The sequence below is a fragment of the Nerophis ophidion genome, linkage group LG20, assembly GCF_033978795.1.
Source record: "Nerophis ophidion isolate RoL-2023_Sa linkage group LG20, RoL_Noph_v1.0, whole genome shotgun sequence".
Lineage (NCBI taxonomy): Eukaryota > Metazoa > Chordata > Actinopteri > Syngnathiformes > Syngnathidae > Nerophis > Nerophis ophidion.
In genome coordinates this window covers 46,228,155-46,252,312 of record NC_084630.1, presented here as the reverse complement: position 1 = coordinate 46,252,312, position 24,158 = coordinate 46,228,155, and the positions used below count along the sequence as shown (strand labels likewise).

Genomic DNA, 24,158 nt, shown 5'->3' with positions numbered 1-24,158 from the left:
GGGACAATAGTGAGTGGTGCACACTTCCTTCAAACACGTGTTTCACTGGGACAATAGTGAGTGGTGCACACTTCCTTCAAACACGTGTTTCACTGGGACAATAGTGAGTGGTGCACACTTCCTTCGCCCGGCCACAGAAGAAAAAAGAAAGAGTTGCTGGTGTAACAATAGGAAGAATATATTCCACTCCTCTCTTCTACACGCGGCTTATGAGGTAATATACATGATATATTTTCATATTATTTATCTTATTTACCTGATATGTTGTTCGAAGCTAACGTGCTAGCGTTAGCCCGCTAGCAGGCCTTTGTAGCAAATGCGAGCGTTTTTTTTTAGTGTATTTTATATGTTCTCTATGAGAATTATATTGACTTATTTAATATTTTAACTGTTTTTTTGTTGTATATTATAGTCACGCTTAACGTCATTAAATATTTGTTACTAGAAAGAAATGAACGTCTCGTAATTTAAGTCTGGAATAAGTCACATGGTATAATAATAATAATAATACATTTTATTTGGTATAGCGCTTTTCAGTGTACTCAAAGACGCTTTGCAGGATAAAAAATACAATTATTAAAATTATTATTATATCCACCCATCTTTTTCTACCGCTCGTTCCTTTTTGGGGTGGGGGGTGCTGGAGCCTATCAGCTGCAGCCGGGCAGACACATCATGGAAATTAAATCAACTGATGTTTGTTTTTACTAATACACTATTTGAACAATTGTAAGCGATTAATGTTTATTCAGTCAGACTAAAATAAATATTTAATTAAATCAATCAATCAATGTTTACTTACATAGCCCTGAATCACTAGTGTCTCAAAGGGCTGCACAAACCACTAGGACATCCTCGGTAGGCCCACATAAGGGCAAGGAAAACTCACACCCAGTGGGACGTCGGTGACAATAATGACTATGACAAACCTTGGAGAGGACGAAAGCAAGGATGTCGAGCGGGTCTAACATGATAAATAAATGTTAAATATGAAAAATGGCTTTAATATACTGTACACAAATTGGACTTGCATCAATATTTTGTTTGTAATCAAATCCTGAGGTGCCCAAATATATATATATATATTCTCACGTCAGCACATTCCTTAAGGTGTAAGTGAGGTTCAAGCAACATACTATCACCCAACATACTATCACCCAACATACTATCACCCAACATACTATCACACAACATACCACCACCCAACATACCATCACCCAACATACTATCACACAACATACTATCACCCAACATACTATCACACAACATACTATCACCCAACATACTATCACCCAACATACTATCACCCAACATACTATCACCCAACATACTATCACCCAACATACTATCACCCAACATACTATCACACAACATACTATCACCCAACATGCTATCACCCAACATACTATCACACAACATACTATCACCCAACATACTATCACCCAACATACTATCACCCAACATACTATCACCCAACATACTATCACCCAACATACTATCACCCAACATACTATCACACAACATACTATCACCCAACATACTATCACCCAACATACTATCACCCAACATACTATCACCCAACATACTATCACCCAACATACTATCACCCAACATACTATCACCCAACATACTATCACCCAACATACTATCACACGGCCACACTCGCTTGCACTTGTTACACGTGCTTCGCTGCACTTCTGTTTGTTTTTTGTTGGGTTAAAAATGTTACTTTCACTGAAGGAAGAACAAGGAGAGGATATTGCACATAAAAGTAAAGCCAACCGACCACAGCTCTGTAGTCCTGGTCACCGTTGACGTGAGGTGGGACTATTTTGGAGGTGCACGTCAAGGTTGGCTGGTAGGTTGGTAGTGGGAGGAGCCAGTTGGCGTCACTTGATGCTGCAGCACAATGACACTTTTATACGTGCAGACTGACTTCATGCAGTCATGACGGTATTAAAATCCCAGCAGGAGGTTTTCTATAAGTTGTTACTTTTTATCAATAATTAATGTAAATGCAGAAAACAAGATCAATTACACAATTCATAATAATCAAGGTAGTTGGTGCTTGTCGTGGCGGTAATTCTAGAACCCGCTGGTGGACACCAGCGGTGAGGGATGCCGTCAAGCTGAAGAAGGAGTCCTATCGGGTACTTTCGGCTCATAGGACTCCAGAGGCAGTGGACAGGTACCGACAGGCCAAGCGGTGTGCAGCTTCAGCGGTCACAGAGGCAAAAACTCGGACATGGGAAGAGTTTGGGGAAGCCATGGAAAATGACTTCCGGATGGCTTCGAAGCGATTCTGGACCAACATCCGCCGCCTCAGGAAGGGGAAGCAGTGCACTATCAACACCGTGTATGGTGTGGATGGTGTTCTGCTGACCTCAACTGTGGATGTTGTGGATAGGTGGAAGGAATACTTTGAAGACCTCCTCAATCCCACCAACACGTCTTCCTATGAGGAAGCAGTGCCTGGGGAATCTGTGGTGGACTTTCCTATTTCTGGGGCTGAGGTTGCTGAGGTAGTTAAAAAGCTCCTCGGTGGCAAGGCCCCGGGGGTGGACGAGATCCGCCCGGAGTTCCTTAAGGCTCTGGATGCTGTGGGGCTGTCTTGGTTGACAAGACTCTGCAGCATCGCGTGGACATCGGGGGCGGTACCTCTGGATTGGCAGACCGGGGTGGTGGTCCCTCTCTTTAAGAAGGGGGACCGGAGGGTGTGTTCCAACTATCGTGGGATCACACTCCTCAGCCTTCCCGGTAAGGTTTATTCAGGTGTACTGGAGAGGAGGCTACGCCGGATAGTCCAACCTCGGATTCAGGAGGAACAGTGTGGTTTTCGTCCTGGTCGTGGAACTGTGGACCAGCTCTATACTCTCGGCAGGGTTCTTGAGGGTGCATGGGAGTTTGCCCAACCAGTCTACATGTGCTTTGTGGACTTGGAGAAGGCATTCGACCGTGTCCCTCGGGAAGTCCTGTGGGGAGTGCTCAGAGAGTATGGGGTATCGGACTGTCTTATTGTGGCAGTCCGATCCCTGTACGATCAGTGTCAGAACTTGGTCCGCATTGCTGGCAGTAAGTCGGACACGTTTCCAGTGAGGGTTGGACTCCGCCAAGGCTGTCCTTTGTCACCGATTCTGTTCATAATTTTTATGGACAGAATTTCTAGGCGCAGTCAAGGCATTGAGGTTTGGTGGCCGCGGGATTAGGTCTCTGCTTTTTGCAGACGATGTGGTCCTGTTGGCTTCATCTGGCCGGGATCTTCAGCTCTCACTGGATCGGTTCGCAGCCGAGTGTGAAGCGGCCGGAATGAGAATCAGCACCTCCAAATCCGAGTCCATGGTTCTCTCCCGGAAAAGGGTGGAGTGCCATCTCCGGGTTGGGGAGGAGACCCTGCCCCAAGTGGAGGAGTTCAAGTACCTAGGAGTCTTGTTCACGAGTGGGGGAAGAGTGGATCGTGAGATCGACAGGCGGATCGGTGCGGCATCTTCAGTAATGCGGACGTTGTACCGATCTGTTGTGGTGAAGAAGGAGCTGAGCCGGAAGGCAAAGCTCTCAATTTACCGGTCGACCTATGTTCCCATCCTCACCTATGGTCATGAGCTTTGGGTAATGACCGAAAGGACAACATCACGGGTAGAAGCGGCCAAAATAAGTTTCCTCCGCCGTGTGGCGGGTTTCTCCCTTAGAGATAGGGTGAGAAGCTCTGCCATCCGGGAGGAACTCAAAGTAAAGCCGCTGCTCCTCCACATCGAGAGGAGCCAGATGAGGTGGTTCGGGCATCTGGTCAGGATGCCACCCGAACACCTCCCTAGGGAGGTGTTTAGGGCACGTCCAACCGGTAGGAGGCCACGGGGAAGACCCAGGACACGTTGGGAAGACTATGTCTCCCGGCTGGCCTGGGAACGCCTCGGGATCCCCCAGGAAGAGCTGGACGAAGTGGCTGGGGAGAGGGAAGTCTGGGTTTCCCTGCTTAGGCTGCTGCCCCCGCGACCCGACCTCGGATAAGCAGAAGAAGATGGATGGATGGATAATAATCAATCACTGACGATTATTCCATTATTTAGAAGAACATCACCACAAATTGGTGTCAGTCCACTTGGAAAATTTTATATTTGATAGACTAAACAACATTTGACACATCTGAGCTGAAGTTTGTTTGTGTTGTCTTGCGGACGTCCAACAGATGAACGCTCGTCAAGAAGAACGTCCCCTTCAGCAGCAGGAGGATCCACAGCCCCCCCACATTAAAGAGGAAGAGGAGGAAGTGTGGATCAGTCAGGAGGGAGAGTGTCCTGTAGGGCAGGAGGAGGCTGATGTCAGCAAGTTTCCACTGACTGTTGTCTCTGTGAAGACTGAAGAGCATGAAGACAAACCACCTGAGTCCTCACAGCTTCATCACAGTCCAAGTAAGCACAACATCCACATATCATCTAATACAATGTTTGTGACACATGTTCATCCGGGGGCCACATTTATCACTAAGGATGGAGATTTATTTGCTTTTTAACACCACCATTTAAAAATGAATGCTCATCAATCATCAACAGTGTAATTGCTGGGGTGTAACCATGTGACCTAGGGGCCGTCCTCCTTACCTCACCTGGTCAAATGAAGGCAAACAATCAATACGGTTACTGTTTATTTACCTTTAGCAGCACATATGTCAGCATATTTCAAGTGATGAAGATAAGAGATGTATACCAAGTACCATTTTTTTTTTAGTACTGGTTCCTAAAGGTCTACTGAGACCCACTACTAGCCACCACGCAGTCTGATAGTTTATATATCAATGATGAAATATTAACATTGCAACACATACGGCCGCTTTAGTTTACTAAATTGCAATTTTAGATTTCCCGGGAGTTTCGTCTTGAAAACGTCGTGTAATGATGACGTGTACGCAAGACGTCACAGGTTTATAGGAAGTATGAGCGCTGCACACACACACAGCTAAAAGTCGTCTGCTTTAACGGCATAATTACACAGTATTTTGGACATCTGTGTTGCTGAATCTTTTGCAATTTGTTCAATTAATATTGGAGAAGGGCTTCACGGTGGCAGAGGGGTTAGTGCGTCTGCCTCACAATACGAAGGTCCTGCAGTCCTGGGTTCAAATCCAGGCTCGGGATCTTTCTGTGTGGAGTTTGCATGTTCTCCCCGTGAATGCGTGGGTTCCCTCCGGGTACTCCGGCTTCCTCCCACTTCCAAAGACATGCACCTGGGGATAGGTTGATTGGCAACACTAAATTGGCCCTAGTGTGTGAATGTGAGTGTGAATGTTGTCTGAATGTTGTCTGTCTCTCTGTGTTGGCCCTGCGATGAGGTGGCGACTTGTCCAGGGTGTACCCCGCCTTACGCCCGATTGTAGCTGAGATAGGCGCCAGCGCCCCCCGCGACCCCGAAAGGGAATAAGCGGTAGAAAATGGATGGATGGATGGATATTGGAGAAGTCACAGTAGAAAGATGGAGTTGGGAAGCTTTAGCCTTTAGCCACACAAACACACAGTGATTCCTTGCTTAAAATTCCCAGAGATCAAACTTTCCTATGGATCAGAGCGCGGTCAAGCGAACATGAATCACGACGGAATGTCAACCAGCAGGTTTCGGTGACAAAATTGTGGTTAAAACGTCGCTTCTTACCGGAGAAAAGCTGAGCTTGTGCCGCCCATAGCTGCCGTCGACTCCCCTGAGACACTGGCGTCAAGACACTCATGGACACACACCTCCGACTATCGGGTACTATTTAACTCACTAAAACACAAGCAACACAATAGAAAGATAAGGGATTTTCCAGAATTATCCTAGTAAATGTGTCTAAAAATCCGTTCCAATGCGTTTTTTTTTTTTCTAGTCCGTCGCTATCAATATCCTCAAACACGAATCTTTCATCCTCGCTCAAATTAATGGGGAAATTGTCGTTTTCTTGGTCCGAATAGCACTTTTTGTTGGAGGCTCCCATTAAAAACAATGTGAATATGTGAGGAGCCATCACACAGGTGACGTCATCGTCTGCGACTTCCGGTAAAGGCAGGGCTTTTCTCTTAGCGATCAAAAGTTGCGAACTTTATCGTGGATGTTCTCTACTAAATCCTTTATAGCAAAAATATGGCAATATCGCGAAATGATGAAGTATGACACATAGAATGGACCTGCTATCCCTGTTTAAATAAAATCTCATTTCTGTAGGCCTTTAAATCTAATCGTTTGAATTTAGAGGACAACTGCACTTTTGGGGGGAATTCTTTCTATCCTTCACAATCATTATGAAAGACATGACAATTGATATATATATTTTTAAATCACATTCTAACTCATAAATGTAAATAAAAGTCCACTTGCAATTGAGCCAATGAGAGGTCCTCTATAACCATCCAAAAAGCGCCAACAATACTCCATTTGCATTTTGTGGCTTGAATACCAACCAAGTATTAGTGATATTGTTATTATAAGTGGCCTCTCACCTGGGTAGTAGAAGGATGAGGACGTACTCTGACAAGTTGGTTCCCTTTGACAGCCAATTTAGGCCCGAAAAGACGCTTGGCTTCACCCCCCATACCGTGCGACGATTATGAGTCTTTCCTCATCTAAACGGGAATATAACAAGATTCTATCAGTCTGCGTCATAGTGACAGCAGACCATGTACAGTAAGTGATGTTTTATTATGTTTGTTGGCTCTCAGGAAGTCTGTAGTGTGTAATATTCAGTGATGTTGAAAAAAAAAAAGCACATGTAGTGATGCTTTTTTGAAAGTAATGCGCTAATAAGCAAAAATACGTAAATATTCCATCTTTTTAAAAAAGTACCTGTTACTAAATGACATATATACTTACTGCATGTACATACAACCTTAATGGAGGTGTTTGGATGCTTTTTGAGTTATTTTTAGGCGGAATAGTGCGACTACAATTGCCTCTATTGTAAACAGATTTTGATCGCATTTATTACTATTTAGAATGCATAAAAAAGTAAATTATGTGTTCTTGATAGGCAAAATAAATTACAAAAGTGCGGTTTCCTTTTAAATGAAGTGAAGTATATTTATTTAGCGCGTTTCTCTTGTGACTCAGAGCGCTTTACATATTGAAACCCATGATCAAAGTTACATTTAAACCAGTGCGGGTGGCACTCGGAGCAGGTGGGTAAAGTACCTTGCTCAAGGACACAACGGCAGTGAGTAGAATCAAACCTGAAACCGTCGAGTTGCCTTAGAATGTATTAAATTCTATCAAAATCTCGTAAAAATCGTAAAAAAATCCTAGAAATGTCTCAATAATTCCATGAAGAATATTTTTATTTAGGAACTTTGTAATGTAACGTATTTGTATTTACACTTCTGTTAAAATGTAATAATCACTTATTCTTCTGTTTTGTTAAAATGTAATAATCACTTGTTTTATTGTTTGATACTTTAGTTTTGGCTGATACTACAAATGTAGGTATCGATCCAGTACCAAATAGTTTCAGAAGCAGAATCGGTCATACCAATGCGGATACTGGTATTTAAAGTCATCAGGATAATTGAAAGATTACATTTTTGTTGGCAATCATAATCAGACAAAAAAACAGGATGGTGGTGTTAGAATATCAATTGAATATTAAAATATGGCTCTGAATTAAATCATTAGGTTTATGCCCTTAAAGTCTTCCCTTTTACTGAGTTTGTAAACAACAAAAAACTCAAAAAAATATATACAATACAAAATATCGATCAAACTGCTGTAATTACCTTATATTGATATTATGCTTGGTATTGTTATCGTTGATTTTTGTTTATTTTTAAGAGCTTTAGCAGGGTTTCTTTGTGACATTAAAAAGCATTAAAAGTCATTGAATGGACTTTGCCTAGATTAAGGCCTTAAATGGTATTAAAAAGAATTAAATACAATGTCCAGAGGCATTAAAATATTCACGCAATCGTAGGCCGGGACCGATATAAATGAAAATAAACCTAATAACTTAATTCTTGCCCTCATCAATATATTGCTATATCCAAGTGTTTCCTTCTTGGTCTGTGGATTTTAAACTGGACTAAGAGGTCTTACTTTGTGCATCACTCTCAGCACCTGAGCATGTTTATTCCACAGTAGACTTACATGAACAAAGTGGGCCTCTGCACCTGAGCATGTTTATTCCACAGTAGACTTACATGAACAAAGTGGGCCTCTTGTCAGTCATTCACAATCTTTGTTTCAACCACTTGCAATTCTCCTCCACATGATTTCCTGTGTGCAGTAGTGTTAGCGACACTCACTTTCATGTTGGAGATGGAAATAGTCATTTTAATACAACGCTGTAGTACATACCTCCATATAGCTGCCCAGGATATGCCTGTTTTATGATTCTTTAATTTTGGGCCTTTTAGAATCAGAATGTTTTCATCCATTTGTGTCAAGAAGGTGAAATTAGGTCTGAAAACCTTTTGACAAGTTGACTTCATGTCCATTAGGAGTTACTTTGAAAGTAAACTGGATCATTTAATTTGTGTTTATACATGACTTCCTGTCCCACACGAGCAGATTTTAGCTCAACTGAACCACTTTGTTGTGTCGACCACTAAATATAGAAGCCAGGCGGTGGAAACTGACACATTGACTTGAAAACAAAAAACGGAACAAGTCTGTCGCTATGGCAGTGCCGTTCCACATCCAATGGAAATCCCCGGTTTCACTTACATACGTTGCTTGGTGAGATCAATGACGAAACATTACTTCGGGTTCAAGGAACGAAGCAAAAGGAAATACACTTTCAACCCACAGCCCTCGCAGTGAGCAAACTCGACCACAAGATGGCATCATAGCAGAGACAACAATACAGAATACAGATTTACACTGTAAACAACCTCATCTTTTCTACAAGTTTATACATCAGTAACTGACTTTAACATCACAGGGGGCGCTGGAGCCTATCCCAGCTGCATTCGGGCAAATTGGAATTTATCGCAATATAGATTTTAGGCCATATTGCCCACCCCACGTAAAATGTGCTCTTCTATTCCTGTGAATAATGTTGTAAAGAGCGATGTGTTTGTTTTCAGGCCAATTCATATGATCACTTATTTTGTTAAGTACATGTAAACTTACTGAATGCCTCATGTGACTGAGCAAATCTGGACATTTCTCAAGCATGTTTGTCATTGTGTGTCCTGCAGACGTCTGTGGAGAACAACGTCTGCCTGAAAAAAAGAAGTGTAGCTTCAGGATGGTGGAGGATCCTTCAAAGAGGAAGACCAGACGCCACGGACCCTCTGGCGTCTCCTTCTCCTCTTTGACACAGACCCTTCCCAGTAAAATGGAAGAGGAAGACTCACTGACGCCCCACATTAAAGAGGAAGAGGAGGAACACAGCATCAGTCAGGAGGGAGATCATCTTGAAGGACTGGAGGAGTTCCCAGTGACTGGTGTCCCTGTGAAGAGTGAAGATGATGAGGTGAAAGGTGAAAGTGAGGAGAGGGGAGGGGGGGAGCCTCCAAGCAGCAGCTCAACACAACACATGACAACAGAAGCTGATGGAGACCACTGTGGAGGATCACAAGCAGACAAGCTCTTAGCTCCACTATCAGATAGTGAGGACACAACGTCACACTCTCCTGACACTGATGATGAAGACTCTAAAGATGATGCAACATGTCACACTGACAACACTCACTTCACATGTTCTCTCTGTCACAAAACATTGAAATACCAAAGTTCTCTGAAAAGACACAAGAGAACACACACCGGAGAAAAACTTCATGTCTGTTCAATCTGTAGTAAAAGTTTTGTACAAAGAAACAATTTGGAAGTACACAAGAGAACACACACTGGTGAAAAACCCTTTTCCTGTTCAACCTGTGGTAAAGGTTTTACACAACGTCAGAATTTGAAAAGACACAAGAGAACACACACCGGAGAAAAACTTCATGTCTGTTCAATCTGTAGTAAAAGTTTTGTACAAAGAAACAATTTGGAAGTACACAAGAGAACACACACTGGTGAAAAACCCTTTTCCTGTTCAACCTGTGGTAAAGGTTTTACAGAACTTCAGAGTTTGAAAAGACACTTGAGAACACACACTGGTGAAAAACCCTTTTCCTGTTCAACCTGTGGTAAAGGTTTTACAGAACTTCAGAGTTTGAAAAGACACAAGAGAACACACACTGGTGAAAAACCTTTTTCCTGTTCAACCTGTGGTAAATGTTTTACACAAAGTAACAGTTTGAAAGTACACACTAGAACACACACGGGCGAAAAATCACATTCCTGTTCAATCTGCAACAGAAGCTTTTGTGACCGATCTAACCTTTTAGCACACATGAGAAGACACCCAGGAGAGAAAGTGTTGAGTTGCAGTGTGTGTGGTGAAAGATTGTCTTCTAAGTACCAGTGTAAGAAACACAAGTGTGCTGGTGAGAACAGCAGCAGCAAATGAAACTGCAGGATGTGTAATAAACTGTCCAGACTTTCATTTTGACTTTCCAACAGGATAGGTCTTTATTGTCATTGCACAAGTACAACGAAACTTTGTTTTCAGCACAAACCTGCTCAAGATTAGACGAACAAACAGTGTACAGGGTTACAGAACAAGAACGCTGATGGGTCGCCATAAGGCGCCCCTTAAAAGATGGGACAAAGGTAAACGCTGGGGAAGGATGAGTAAAAAAATACAATCTAGACTGGGCTCCTAAGAGGGCCCAGTCTGGAGTGGGAAAAAACCTCCATAGCAAAGCACATATACATATTACAACATACATCTCGAGATATCTAGCAACAGAGGGAAGGTAGTTCAAGGTCATGGTGGTAGGTCGCAGCTCTCAGGCGCTGACCATCCATTCATCACCGTTGCGTCTCGTCCAAAGTTCACAACAACAGGTGTGTGTCCATGAAAGACAAAAAGGGAGTTTGTTGTGTCTTCGCTGCGCTGTCCTTCGGGACAGTCTCGAAGCCAGGGAAACAATCCAAGTTAGAATGATTTGTATGCGAGTGAAAATAAAATTAGCTTTTCACTCTAAAACTGTCTATGACTGGTCCTCAAAAACTGCGGGGTAGACAGTCCGATGTAATCCACAGTTCTTCCCGCATCCTCCAATCATTTGTGGCAGCTTTGGGGTATCTTGGAGACTTCCAGCAACTTCCAATTTGTCGACAAACCAGAGCAACACTTACTCCAATCAGCAGATGTCCTGTTGTCATAATTCCCAATAGGTGGATATCTTCATGTCCTCGACAGAAAAGGGTCGCCTGGCACGCGGTCCTCCTTCTTCTCCCAAGAGTCCGTGGTGTGTCCAGGAACAACCGCTTCGTCACGACAGCAGGTTCCCCCAAACCCAAGATCTTGTCAATTTTGTTGAGGCCAGTTAAATAGTTCCAATGTTTAGATTTGGAGAGCAGTGCAAAAAGAGGCAACAAGAAAGTTAAGACAAGACAAAACAAAGAAGCAAGCAGGAGAGGAAAGGGGAGCGTCCACCCTCCATGAGTGCCAGAGAGAAAAACAACACAAGCACATAAAACGTGTGACATTTATGTGCTTTTGTCAGGCAAGTACATGCATTAAGATGCAACATTATGTACTTTTATTAAAAATTGGACAGAACAATTTGATTGAAAAGGTGAGAGTGAACAGTTCAAGACATTTTTTTAAATAAAATAAACATTGTATGTGTGTATATATACTCATCATACAATAATAGACTTATGCATAACAGTGTTTTTTAGAGGTGTTTGAAATATTGAAGTATTACATACTTTTATTTCTAATTATTAATCATCCCATAGATTATCACCTTTATATGATATACATATGTACTGGTTCACATCTGAAACATCTTCTGGACCACTTCAGGAAGCATATTATTTACTTTATACATCATTTGAACAGTTTAGAATGTGTGACTTTATGAATCATTTGTTGGGTCTCTAATCCATTTTATTAATTATCTGTATTACTCTCTTTTGTATTATGATGATTGTGTTGTGATTGTTTTATATGTGTGTAACCGGACCTTTATGCAATAAAAAGGTGAGAGAAAATTACTGAAATGTTTGTGAAAGGATGGTTTTGTGTTTACAAACTTACATTTGTGGATAAAAAAAAAAAAATCCCCATTATTGTGTTTTAAAAAATGTCCACATTTTCTTTTTTAACATCCCCAAAACAATATCAATATTAATCAAAGTTTGGAGTGTCAGGCAAAAGCCAATATTGTACATCATCCCACAGAGATTTACTTTGCATACATTCATAAAATAAACTGTTTATTGTGTTTCCCTCTCACAGAACGAACAAGTGTTGTCTTCAATTGCAAAACAACATCCTAAAAATAATTTTAAGTTGTCAATTCCGTCTTTTTTTTCTTAAATTAACTAATTTGCCTTCGGAAGAATGGAAACTTTCAAGTTATGAGTATTTTTTGGTTCCAGAGAAAATATAGTAAAGAAGAAATAGTAAATAAACACTATAAAATGTAATTTGAATATTTTGAACGAAAGCCTGTATATATATATATATATATATACATATATATATATATATATATATATATATATATATATATATATATATATATATATATATATATATATATATATATATATATATATATATATATATATATATATATATATATATATATATATATATGTAGGTGTGGGAAAAAATCACAAGACTACTTCATCTCTACAGATCTGTTTAATGAGGGGTTCCCTCAATCATCAGGAGATTTCCGGATAATCCAATCAAGACAGATATATATATATATATATATATATATAACCTGATGATTGAGGGAACCCCTCATGAAACAGATCTGTAGAGATGAAGTAGTCTTGTGATTTTTTTCCCACACCTACATATTGCGCTCTACCACGGTATCGAGCACTATTCTCCGGATAATCCAATCAAGACATATATATATATATATATATATATATATATATATATATATATATATATATATATATATATATATATATATATATATATATATATTTGTATATTTTTCTATTTGCAGGCCGTACTTACTGAAATATTCAAATACTAAAATACTTTTATCAGTCAATAAGTGCATCAGTGACCAAATGCCTTTTTCAAACCATTGCTGTACAAAGATGGATTTGTTTCTCATTTTAATATAAGAACAGTTCCATAGTGGAGTATTGTGTGTGATGAAGTTGTGTTTGTAAATTAGTTTCCAGTACAACAACACCTGCTGGTAGGGATGGATACTGTTCACATTTCAACCGATACGGCTCAGATTCCGGTACCCTGAAATCTATACTTGTTCTCAACGGTACCACTTTTTGGTGCTTTTGTGCGTGGTGATAATTGTGTTTGTGATAATAAATCTCAATTATTATTGCAACATTTAAAATGATACTGTATATTGTTGTCCTTTTGTTTTATCTTCTTGAATTATTACCAAATGATCATTTACAAGTAATTTTATTTACAGTTGCAAGTCCAATATGCTAGATGGCAGTAGTGTAAATTCATAGTGTTTCTTTTTTGCGCCCAAAAAAGTGTTCATACTGTAAATATTGGATTCATTACGCATCAGCTGTTTGATTCTAACATTTGTCTTAGTCATAGTTTTAATCAACTCATTTGGTGGGGGGTTAACGTCATGAGAAATTGCTAATGCTAACCAGTAGCATGTCAATAGCAAAGCCAATGTATATTAGCATCAAGCTACCATAACTTTTGGAAAAGTGGAGCCTTACTTTACCTACGTTTTAACGTTTTTTTCTGTGAATTTCTTTGTTGGCATTGACGATTGCAACATTTACCTAAAGGTAGTTAGGCGGAGTCCTCTCTCAGTGCTGCTGGAGTGATGGCCAAATGCCGAACAGAGGTCAAATGAGTTCAGAAGTTGGATATTCAACAGACATTCAACATCCAGCCAGGCTGACTGTTTGTTCCCGGCACTGAAAACTCGTGCCAAGTCTGTCAGTCCCTGCTGACAAGTGCTTTAGTTTAAGGGACCGTCAATAAAGTATTTGTCATTAGCTCACTAAGAACATTTCAATTGTCAGTAGCTTTAGTCATGTGACCTAGAACCTCAGACCTACTTTCATATTGTTTGTTCATCACTGCTAAAGCCGACTCATGTGTTAAATTTTCCAGTTTTTTCTTTTTTTTTTTTTTTAAATCAACAGCTTTTTGGTCATATGACCTCAACCCAAAGAAAACACTTAAGTGGGGCAAAAAAGTATTTAGTCAGTCACCGAGTGTGCAAGTTCTCCCACTTCAAATGATGACAGAGGTCTGTAATTTTCATCATAGGCAGAGGTGGGTAGAGTAGCCAGAAATTGTACTCAAGTAAGAGTACTGTTACTTTAGAGATGTATTACTCAAGTAAAAGTAAGGAATAGTCACCCAAATATTTACTTGAGTAAAAGTAAAAAGTATGTTGTGAAAAAACTACTCAGGTACTGAGTAACTGATGAGTAACCTGTTTGTTTAATGATTACGGCAAAAAATAATGCACAAAAACATAAAAATAGCAACGAGCAAATTCAGTGCCAGGAATATCTCTTAAGCAATTAAAACAATAATACATATTAAATAATAATACATTAAAACAAAAAAAAAATATGGCACATTGAGCCACAATATAGCACCATAGGCTCAGTAGGCATTGATTGATTGAAACTTGTATTAGTAGATTGCACAGTACAGTACATATTCCCTACAATTGACCACTAAATGCTAACACCCCAATAAGTTTTTCAACCTTAATCAATTACTTAATAAAGGACCAAGTCGAGGTGATCTACCTCATATATACATATACAGTGCATGTATATATATATAAACATACACATACACACATATCATATATATATATATACACATTCATACATTTATATATACAGTATCCATCCATTTTCTGCCGCTTATTCCCTTTGGGGTCGCGGGGGGCGCTGGTGCCACCTCAGCTACAATCGGGCGGAAGGCGGAGTACACCCTGGACAAGTCGCCACCTCATCACAGGGCCAACACAGATAGACAGACAACATTCACACACTAGGGACCATTTAGTGTTGCCAATCAACCTATCCCCAGGTGCATGTCTTTGGAGGTGGGAGGGGCCTACCCCCAGGTGCATGTCTTTGGAGGTGGGAGGGGCCTATCCCCAGGTGCATGTCTTTGGAAGTGGGAGGAAGCCGGAGTACCCGGAGGGAACCCACGCATTCACGGGGAGAACATGCAAACTCCACACAGAAAGATCCCAAGCCTGGGATTGAACCCAGGACTGCAAGACCTTCATATTGTGAGGCAGACGCACTAACCCCTCTGCCACCGTGAAGCCCTAACGTTTAAAAAAACAAAAACAATAGTGTCAGAGTGGCTGACACTTGCATCGCATCTCACAAGCTTGACAACACATTGTGTCCAATATCTTACACAATTCCAGTTGTTCCATTATAGCACATCCTCCGAAAAGGAGTAGGAAGAAGCAGAGCTCATTTAATCCTACCCCTTTTCCAGTGGTGTGCCGTCAGGGCCAGCAAGGCCTTCTCTGTTGGCCGAACATAACCAGAAATCATCATCATGATTAAAGATAAAAGCATTTTTTTGATTTAGTTATCTTGTTAAATATCTGAAAGTATTCATATGCTCTTCATGTCATATTATGCTCCTTCCAGTGCTGCTGTTAGTTCTTAGAATTCAGCTAGCTTATGATAGATAGACAGATAGATGGATAGATAGATAGATAGATAGATAGATAGATAGATAGATAGATAGATAGTACTTTATTGATTCCTTCAGGAAAATTTAAATGTTGCCATTCTGTACGGATTCTGCCCGAGTCCTTCATAATCAACAATGCAGGCGTCCGTGCACTGTAAGTGAACGGGCACATAGAGTTGATAGACAATTGCAATAGCCAATCAGATCACGAGTTGTCAGTAAGGCCTTGTAGGTGGCCTAAGTTTGAATGTGACATTGACACGTCCTGTGATTGGTTACTCATCCGGACCGTTAGCGGATGAATTTGAGAACACACAGGGTTGATAGACAGTTGCAATAGCCAATCAGATCACATGTTGACAGTAGCCTATCTAGGTTGCCTGATGACAAGACTGTGATTGGATACTCACTTGTCATTCCAAAGTGAGTATCCAATCACAGGTTTCAATTTAGTGGAAGTGTTGCGCCATAGACATACCAGGATAGCAGAGAAGGAGAACCAAAGTTGATTAGGTGGCAGATATATATTTGCAAGGCCATTTTCAAGAAGGATATTTAAAGAGAAACTACATCTTGTGAGATAATGTTGGCAAACCCCGGAAGCTAGATCAGCTGTTCTGGTGATGAAATGGGGACATGCTCGCCATTTCCATTCGAATCAATCTGACACTGGTTTATACGGCGTCAAAATAGGTTCTACAAATTGGGAGTTCAAATATTTTATTTCTTGATTTTTTTTTTTCATGTTCAATGTGTTTTTTTGCAATCTTAATTTTGACAGTACAACATAAGATATGTTTTAATAGCTGATGGGGGTTTATTGATTTTTAAATGCGCCAGAAAATAACCTGTTTTGCGCTGTTAAGGGGATTAAATGCTCAGTAAATGTGTTTCCGTATAGTATTTCCCAAGCAAAGTTCACGTGGGGACATCAATTATGGCGTGCTGAGAGGTATTCATTGAAGTCGGACATCACTGAAGGCCTAGGTGGGAAACGCATGGCCCACCACTGTTCAGGACGTTGGGCCAAACAATTTTTCCACTTATTCCTGTAATCCCACATTACATAACATGAATTCCCTCAGCACTAGAGTTGAAAATGTCCTAATGATGCAAACATTTAACTGGTCCATGTAAATATTCCCCATTTCAAAATGTCCTACTTTTTTACCCTATATCCCAGCCCTCTCATCTAAGAAACAAGATTATTGAATTTAAAATTGGGAATTTTTCGAAATTCCACATTTTCCATCCTTTCGTTTTCTACCGCTTGTCCCTTTTGGGGTCACGGGAGCCTCTCTCAACTGCATTCGGGCGGAAGGTGGGGTGCAACCTGGACAAGTTGCTACCTCATCGCATGGCGAAATCCCCCATTTTTTAAAACAAATTCCATCTTAATACTTATCTCATCCTCTCATTCAGCCAAACATTTTCCACTTTTAAATAAAGCCCACAATTTTACTTCAAATACATATTATATGCAACAACAACCACAAAAAGGTAAGTACATTTTATTTATAAAGTCCTTTTCACAGATAAAATCACAAAGCGCTGAACAAAACATCTGTGAAGTAAAACAACAATTTAAAACAATAGGAGCAACATCATAAAAAGGATACAAAGTGGATTAAAATTAATAGTTAAAAGGTCCATTAACTAAAAGTTTTCCTAAAAAGTTTTCAAATGTTTCTTAAAAGTTTCAACATAGACAAGATCACGGAGGGACTGGTGCAAATTGTTCCAGAGTCGGGGAGCTTTGGCCTGGAATGCCAGGTCTCCATGGGTTTTAAAATGAGTTTTGGGGATCTTTAGAAGACCCTGGCTTGAAGACCAGAGGCTGCACCCTGAAGAGGAGGGGCATAGCTGAGGGGCCCCACCAAGCAACGCACAGAATGTCAAGCCAAAAATGTGGAACTCAATGCGGAATTCTACTGGAAGCCAATGAAGACTGGATAAAACGGTGGCGATACGGGCTGTTTTGGGTGCACCAGTTGAGAGTCTGGCAGCTGCATTTTGTACAGTCTAAAGTCTCTTTAGCATTGACTTGTTGAAAAGAGTGAAAAGAGAATTGCAATAGTCAATATGAGACGAAATGAATGCGTGAACAAATTTGTCACTTTGCAAATATTTCTGAGATGATAAAAACACTTTTTGGTCAGTCGACCACAGCGACCCTTCAAAAACATGGAGTGATCCAACACAACCCGAAGGTTTCTGATTTTACTTTAAACAGATGCACCCAGAGCACCAAGGGAGTTCTTGATCAGGGGGATCTTTTTATCGGGAAAAATGACCCCCAATTCCCACCGGACGACAACAAAATTCCAACAGAAATGAACTTACCGAATTCTACATTTCTCCTTCATCTCACTAAGAATCTTTGGGACGGCGTAACTCAGATGGTAGCGCGGCCGTGTCAGCCGCTTGAGGGTTTCAGCTTTAATTGCACCTTCCCCCATCCTAGTCATGGCCGTTGGTAGTCAAAAGAGTTGTCGGTGCAAATTGGCAGCCAAGCTTCCTTAAGTCTACCTACGCCAGGGCAGCTGTGGTTACAAATGTCGCTTACCACCATATACGTAAAGTCAATTAATGATATGATGGGATCTCAGTTCTCTGTGATACGCTTTGAGTGATCAGAAAAGCGCTGTATAAATCTAATCCATTATTATTATTATTACTAACTAATGCCTGCTCAGTGGCCTTGTGGTTAGAGTGTCCGCCCTGAGATCGGTAGGTTGTGAGTTCAAAACCCGGCTGCGTCACACCAAAGACTATAACAATGGGACCCATTAACTCCCTGCCACTCAGCATCAAATGTTGTAATTGGGGGTTAAATTACCAAAATGATTCCCGAGCGCGGCCACCGCTGCTGCTCGTTGCTCCCCTCACCTCCCAGGGGGTGGAACAAGGGGATAAGTCAAATGGGATAAGTCTCACCACACCTACTGTGTATGTGTGGGACTATCAGTAGTACTTTAACTTTAACACATTTTCTACATGCCATAAATTCTTACTATTTCCCCAAAATCCACATTTCTGGAATACAAATTCCCACAGAACTAAAGTAGAATCAATCCACATTTCTTGACCACTTCGAACTATTGCAAAGCAAAACAAATCAAATCTTGTTCAAACATTTTCACACTACTAAAATCCATACTTTTCATGACATTCTAAATTCCTACACAGCATCTCAGTACGTATTACAATCTTCATAGAAATGGTCATTGGTCCAGTTATGAAGAAATGTTTGATGATTTTTAATACAAGAACATTTTTTATTACAATGTAGTCATGCTTGTCACTCATGAGAGATAAAAAGGTTTTATACGAAAATACAATATGTGTTTTAGGCTTCTTAATGGAGAGCCACAGTATAAAACAATCACACAACAATGATCTCATTTAGCTGAAAGTTCCAAATAACATTCTACCTTAGCAAAAAGTCCAATATTATGTTTTAAGCCATGATGCGTTTAATGAGCCCAACCACGTCAGCGTTTTGCAGCCTGAGCATGATATTGTCGCCAAAGGGGTTTAGAGACGGGACTTTATCAGTGCTGAATGATGGGCTGGTCATCCATTATCTGTGCACAGGCAGCCGCTTGCCTTCGCCTCTTGTCGGCAGATAAATACCATAATCACCTTTCGCACACAGGTCTTCTCAGAAGGCTACTTGCCATCATGTGGACCATCTCAGTGTGGGCTTCAACGCATTCCAATGATTCGTGGCTATCTGAGAAAGTTCTAACTTGAACCACTCGGCCAACCATCCTCATAGGAAGTCATTCCACCTAAAAGACCGAGAATGTATTTTTAATCTCTGAGGGCATTTCTGTGTTATTTTATTTTAAGTACATAATTGAAGATTGTTAAAGGGGAACAAAATTTTTTTTTTAGAAAGTTTCCTGTCATTCACACTCACTAAGTAAGACAAGAACACGTCTTTCATTTATGTACAGTGTATGCATTCTAACCTGGAATATACGTGTTGAGTTTGTGTTTATTTGGAACATGCAAGCATACAGCATGTTACCGTTGGGAGGAAAATTATTCAACCCCCACACGATTTTGGTGTTTTAGCAAGTTGGACGTTCATTCCGTATTTTGTTGATAGTCATATCAAATAAAGATGTGTCAAATAGACAAATGCAACTTAAATTATAACACTGTATTTTACAAAATACCAAAAAAAGGAATTTTTTCTTAATATCTCATTGACAAAATGATTCAACCCCTTAGTTACATGCATCTTTAGTACTTAGTAGAACAGCCTTTAGCAGTAATGACATCCTTCAAAGGTGATACATAAGCTTCTTGCAACCATCAACAGGTATTTAAGCCCATTCCTCTTGGGCAAAGGCCTCCAGTTCATTCATATTCTTGGGCTTGCGTGCTGCAACTGCCTTCTTCAAGTCCCACCACAGCTTTTCTAGAGGATTTAGGTCTGGTGACTGTGAAGGCCACTCCAGAGTCTTCCAGCCCTTCTTCTGCAACCACTCTGATGTTGATTTGGAGGTTGCTTGGGATCCTTGTCCTGTTGGAAGGTCCAACGTCTCCCAAGCCTCAGCTTCCTCACTGACTTCATGACATTTGCAGCTAATATATCCTGCTAGGAAATAGAATTCATAATGCCTTGAACGCGCTGGAGATTCCCGGTACCTGAGGCAGAGAAACAGCCCCAGAGCATGATTGACCCCCCACCATGCTTAACAGTAGGAAGGTGTTCTTCTTTTTGTAAGCTTCATTTTTTCTCCTCCAGACATAACCTTGATTCATAGACCCAAAGAGTTCCAGTTTTGTCTCATCACTCCATAGAACAGTTTCCCAAAACCTTTGGGGTTTCTCCAGATGATTTTTGGCATACTGGAGTCTATTTGTCTTGTGCCTGGTAGTCAGAAGTGGTGTGCGCCTGGGAGTTCTGGCATGGAGGCCTTCATCTCGTAGTGTGCGCCTTATTGTCTGGGACAAAACCTGCGTTCCCCCCTCTGCAATGTCCTGTTGTAGTTCCTTAGCTGTTACCCGGGGGTTTTTCACCACTGTAGGCACACAGCATCCTCTTTCTACCACGCCCAGGTAGTGTTTCCACTGTGCCTTTAGCTTTAAACTTGCGAATTATGCTCCCGACTGTGTCTCTTAGAATGTGTAATGTCTTTGCTATTTTCTTATATCCATATCCTTTCTCACGAAGAGAAATGACCTCCTCTCTTGACTTCTTTGACCACTCCCTGGACTTCACCATGTTGCAAATACACCATTGAATACACCAAGAAGCTGAGCGTCACAGTCTTTTTCAATCCGTTTAAGTGTTGCTCGTTATGGTTCTAATCACATCTACAGGTGTTTTCAACACCTGATTGAAAAGACCTTATTCAAATTCTGTTCTTAAGTGTTATGATCTTCAAGGAGTTGAATAATTTTGTCAATGAGATATTAAGAAAAATGTATTTTTTTTGGTATTTTGTAAAATACAGTTACTATTTAAGTTGTATTTGTCTATTTGACAAGACTATAAACAAAATACGGAATAAATGTCCAACTTGCTAAAACACCAAAATTGTGTGAGGGTTGAATAATTTTGATCACAACTGTATATACAATTTCCAGTTCCTCTATTCAACATAATCGAAAAGGAGTAGAAAGAAGCAGTGCTTAATACATCCTACACCTTTTCCTTTATATAGCAGTTGCTAAAACTTTTGTTCGCTTCCTGTTTCTCAATTCATTCACAATACACTCCATCAGTAATAAAATGATTAAATAATAATTAGTGAAGTAAGTTCTATGTCATATGGTGAGATGAGTAAGATTATGTAGAAAATGAATGGATTGATGAGATATCAGAATGTTTATCATGGTTCTTCATTATACTTTGTAAACACTTTAAAGTCCTACTGAAATGAGATGTTCTTATTTAAACGGGGATAGCAGGTCCATTCTATGTCTCATACTTCATCATTTCGCGATATTGCCATATTGTTGCTATAAAGGATTTAGTAGAGAACATCCACGATAAAGTTCGCAACTGTCGGTGCTAAGAGAAAAGCCCTGCCTGTACCGGAAGTCGCAGACGATGACGTCACAAGTGTGGGGGCTCCTCACATATTCACATTGTTTTTAATGGGAGTCTCCAACAAAAAGTGCTATTCGGACTGAGAAAATGACAATTTCCCCATTAATTTGAGCGAGGATGAAAGATTTGTGTTTGAGGATATTGATAGCGACGGAGTAGGAATTTAAAAAAAAATGCGATTGCATTGGGACGGATTCTGATGTTTTTAAACACATTTACGAGGATAATTCTGGGAAATCCCTTATCTTTCTATTGTGTTGCTAGTGTTTTAGTGAGTTTATTATTACCTGATAGTCGGAAGGGTGTGTCCATGAGTGTCTTGACGCCAGTGTCTCAGGGGAGTCGACGGCAGCTATGGGCGGCACAAGCTCAGCTGATCTCCGGTAAGAAGCGACTTTTTACCACAATTTTCTCACTGAAACCTGCTGGTTGACATGTGGTCGGGATCCATGTTCTCTTGACCGCGCTCTGATCCATAGGAAAGTTTCACCTCCAGGAATTTTAAACAAGGAATCACCGTGTGTTTGTGTGGCTAAAGGCTAAAGCTTCCCAACTCCATCTTTCTACTTTGACTTCTCCAATATTAATTGAACAAATTGCAAAAGATTCAGCAACACAGATGTCCAAAATACTGTGTAATTATGCCGTTAAAGCGGACGACTTTTAGCTGTGTGTGTGTGCAGCGCTCATACTTCCTAAAAACCTGTGACGTCTTGCGTACACGTCATCATTACACGACGTTTCGAAGACGAAACTCCCGGGAAATTTAAAATTACAATTTAGTAAACTAAAGCGGCCGTATTGTCATGTGTTGCAATGTTAATATTTCATCATTGATATATAAACTATCAGACTGCGTGGTGGCTAGTAGTGGCTTTCAGTAGGACTTTAAGTTTGAAGAGTTTCTTGAAGTGGATCATATTAGTACGTTGTTTGATTTATTTACTTAATCCATTACCATCATTTAACATATTGATATACTATAGGTATTAAGTTTTGTACGTGTGTACAAATGTTATAAATGAAACATTTTCTCGAAGATTATACTTTTCTTTTGTTGAGAAGAATTGTTATATATTGTTGGGTAGCAGATTGTGGTTCACTTTGTGCATATTTTTAGCTGTTTGCAAATTCACTATTCGTGGAATTTCAGCATCTTCGATTCAATGAATAAAGTGTTTGAATGTTCTCTATATCTTTTTTGTAACACGGTTTATGAATGAAGTGCCATCCATCCATCCATTGTCTACCGCTTATTCCCTTTGGAGTCGCGAGGGGCTCTGGTGCCTATCTCAGCTACAATCGGGCGAAAGGCGGGGTACACCCTGGACAAGTCGCCACCTCATCGCAGGGCCAACACAGATAGACAGACAACATTCACACACTAGGGACCATTTAGTGTTGCCAATCAACCTATCCCCAGGTGCATGTCTTTGGAGGTGGGAGGGGCTTATCCCCAGGTGCATGTCTTTGGAAGTTGGAGGGGCTTATCCCCAGGTGTATGTCTTTGGAGGTGGGAGGAAGCCGGAGGAAGCCGGAGTACCCGGAGGGAACCCACGCACTCACGGGGAGAACATGCAAACTCCACACAGAAAGATCCCGAGCCTGGGATTGAACCCAGGACTGCAAGACCTTCGTATTGTGAGGCAGACTAACTAACCCCTCTGCCACCGTGAAGCCCATGAATGAAGTGTAGTTTTGTAATTATTTCCCCATATTTCTACACAGTAACTCAGATATGCTAACACTAGTAAGCTGTAGAGAATATGAAGTGATTTTTGGTCCGGAACATATTTTGCTTTATTTATTATTGACATCTTTCTTGCTACTTTATGTTGTATATTTCATACGTGAGATTTCCAGTTCATTTTATCATCAATTATACCTATCATTATTATTTATTTTCCATCTATTTGTATTTGACTTTCTCTTCTGCTGTTACCGAATAGCATTATTTTAGTTTTACTGAGGTCCAAGTCTGCTTTGACGTGACTAACAATGCAGCTAATAAGTACTTTATTACATCCATATAGCGCTCTAATAAATATTTAAAAACCGGTAACAATACAACCTTTACATCTCATGACCTAAATATTAACCAATCTTTAGCGATTTTGTTGTTATAAGCGCTAATGCGGAGAACTATTTTTTGCAGAGAACTATTTTTTCTCAACTATTGACATACTGAGGCGGTAAGCGGCTGCATCGCCTCGGAGTTGGTGAAAGTTAATTTTTGATTATAGATCATGCCTTAAATTAGTATAGTAGAAGGTTGTGACCATAAGCCGAGAAACTGGACAACTTTAACATTCAATTTCGACTCGACGATGGCGAGAAAGACACGCAAAGACACTTGTTTCTTTTTTCGTATTGCCTGCGTGAGGATTATGACTAATTCATCTAAATGGGAATCCC

General features: G+C 40.4%; 1 protein-coding gene across 1 annotated transcript; it reads left to right on the top strand.

Annotated features, from left to right (window-relative positions):
- Nucleotides 1-51: 51 nt before the first annotated feature.
- Nucleotides 52-11,361, top strand: LOC133539224 (zinc finger protein OZF-like). Its single transcript, XM_061881391.1, has 3 exons — nt 52-214; nt 4,184-4,406; nt 9,150-11,361. Exons 2-3 carry the CDS (start codon nt 4,184-4,186, stop codon nt 10,406-10,408), a joined length of 1,482 nt encoding a protein of 493 aa, XP_061737375.1. The 5' UTR covers nt 52-214; the 3' UTR covers nt 10,409-11,361.
- Nucleotides 11,362-24,158: the final 12,797 nt, after the last annotated feature.

Excerpts from the sequence above, each read along its gene's own strand:
- LOC133539224 (XM_061881391.1), top strand. The coding sequence starts at position 4,184 with ATGAACGCTCGTCAAGAAGAACGTCCCCTTCAGCAGCAGGAGGATCCA. Across the intron at positions 4,407-9,149 it reads ACAGCTTCATCACAGTCCAA|ACGTCTGTGGAGAACAACGT; the intron begins GTAAGCACAACA and ends TGTGTCCTGCAG.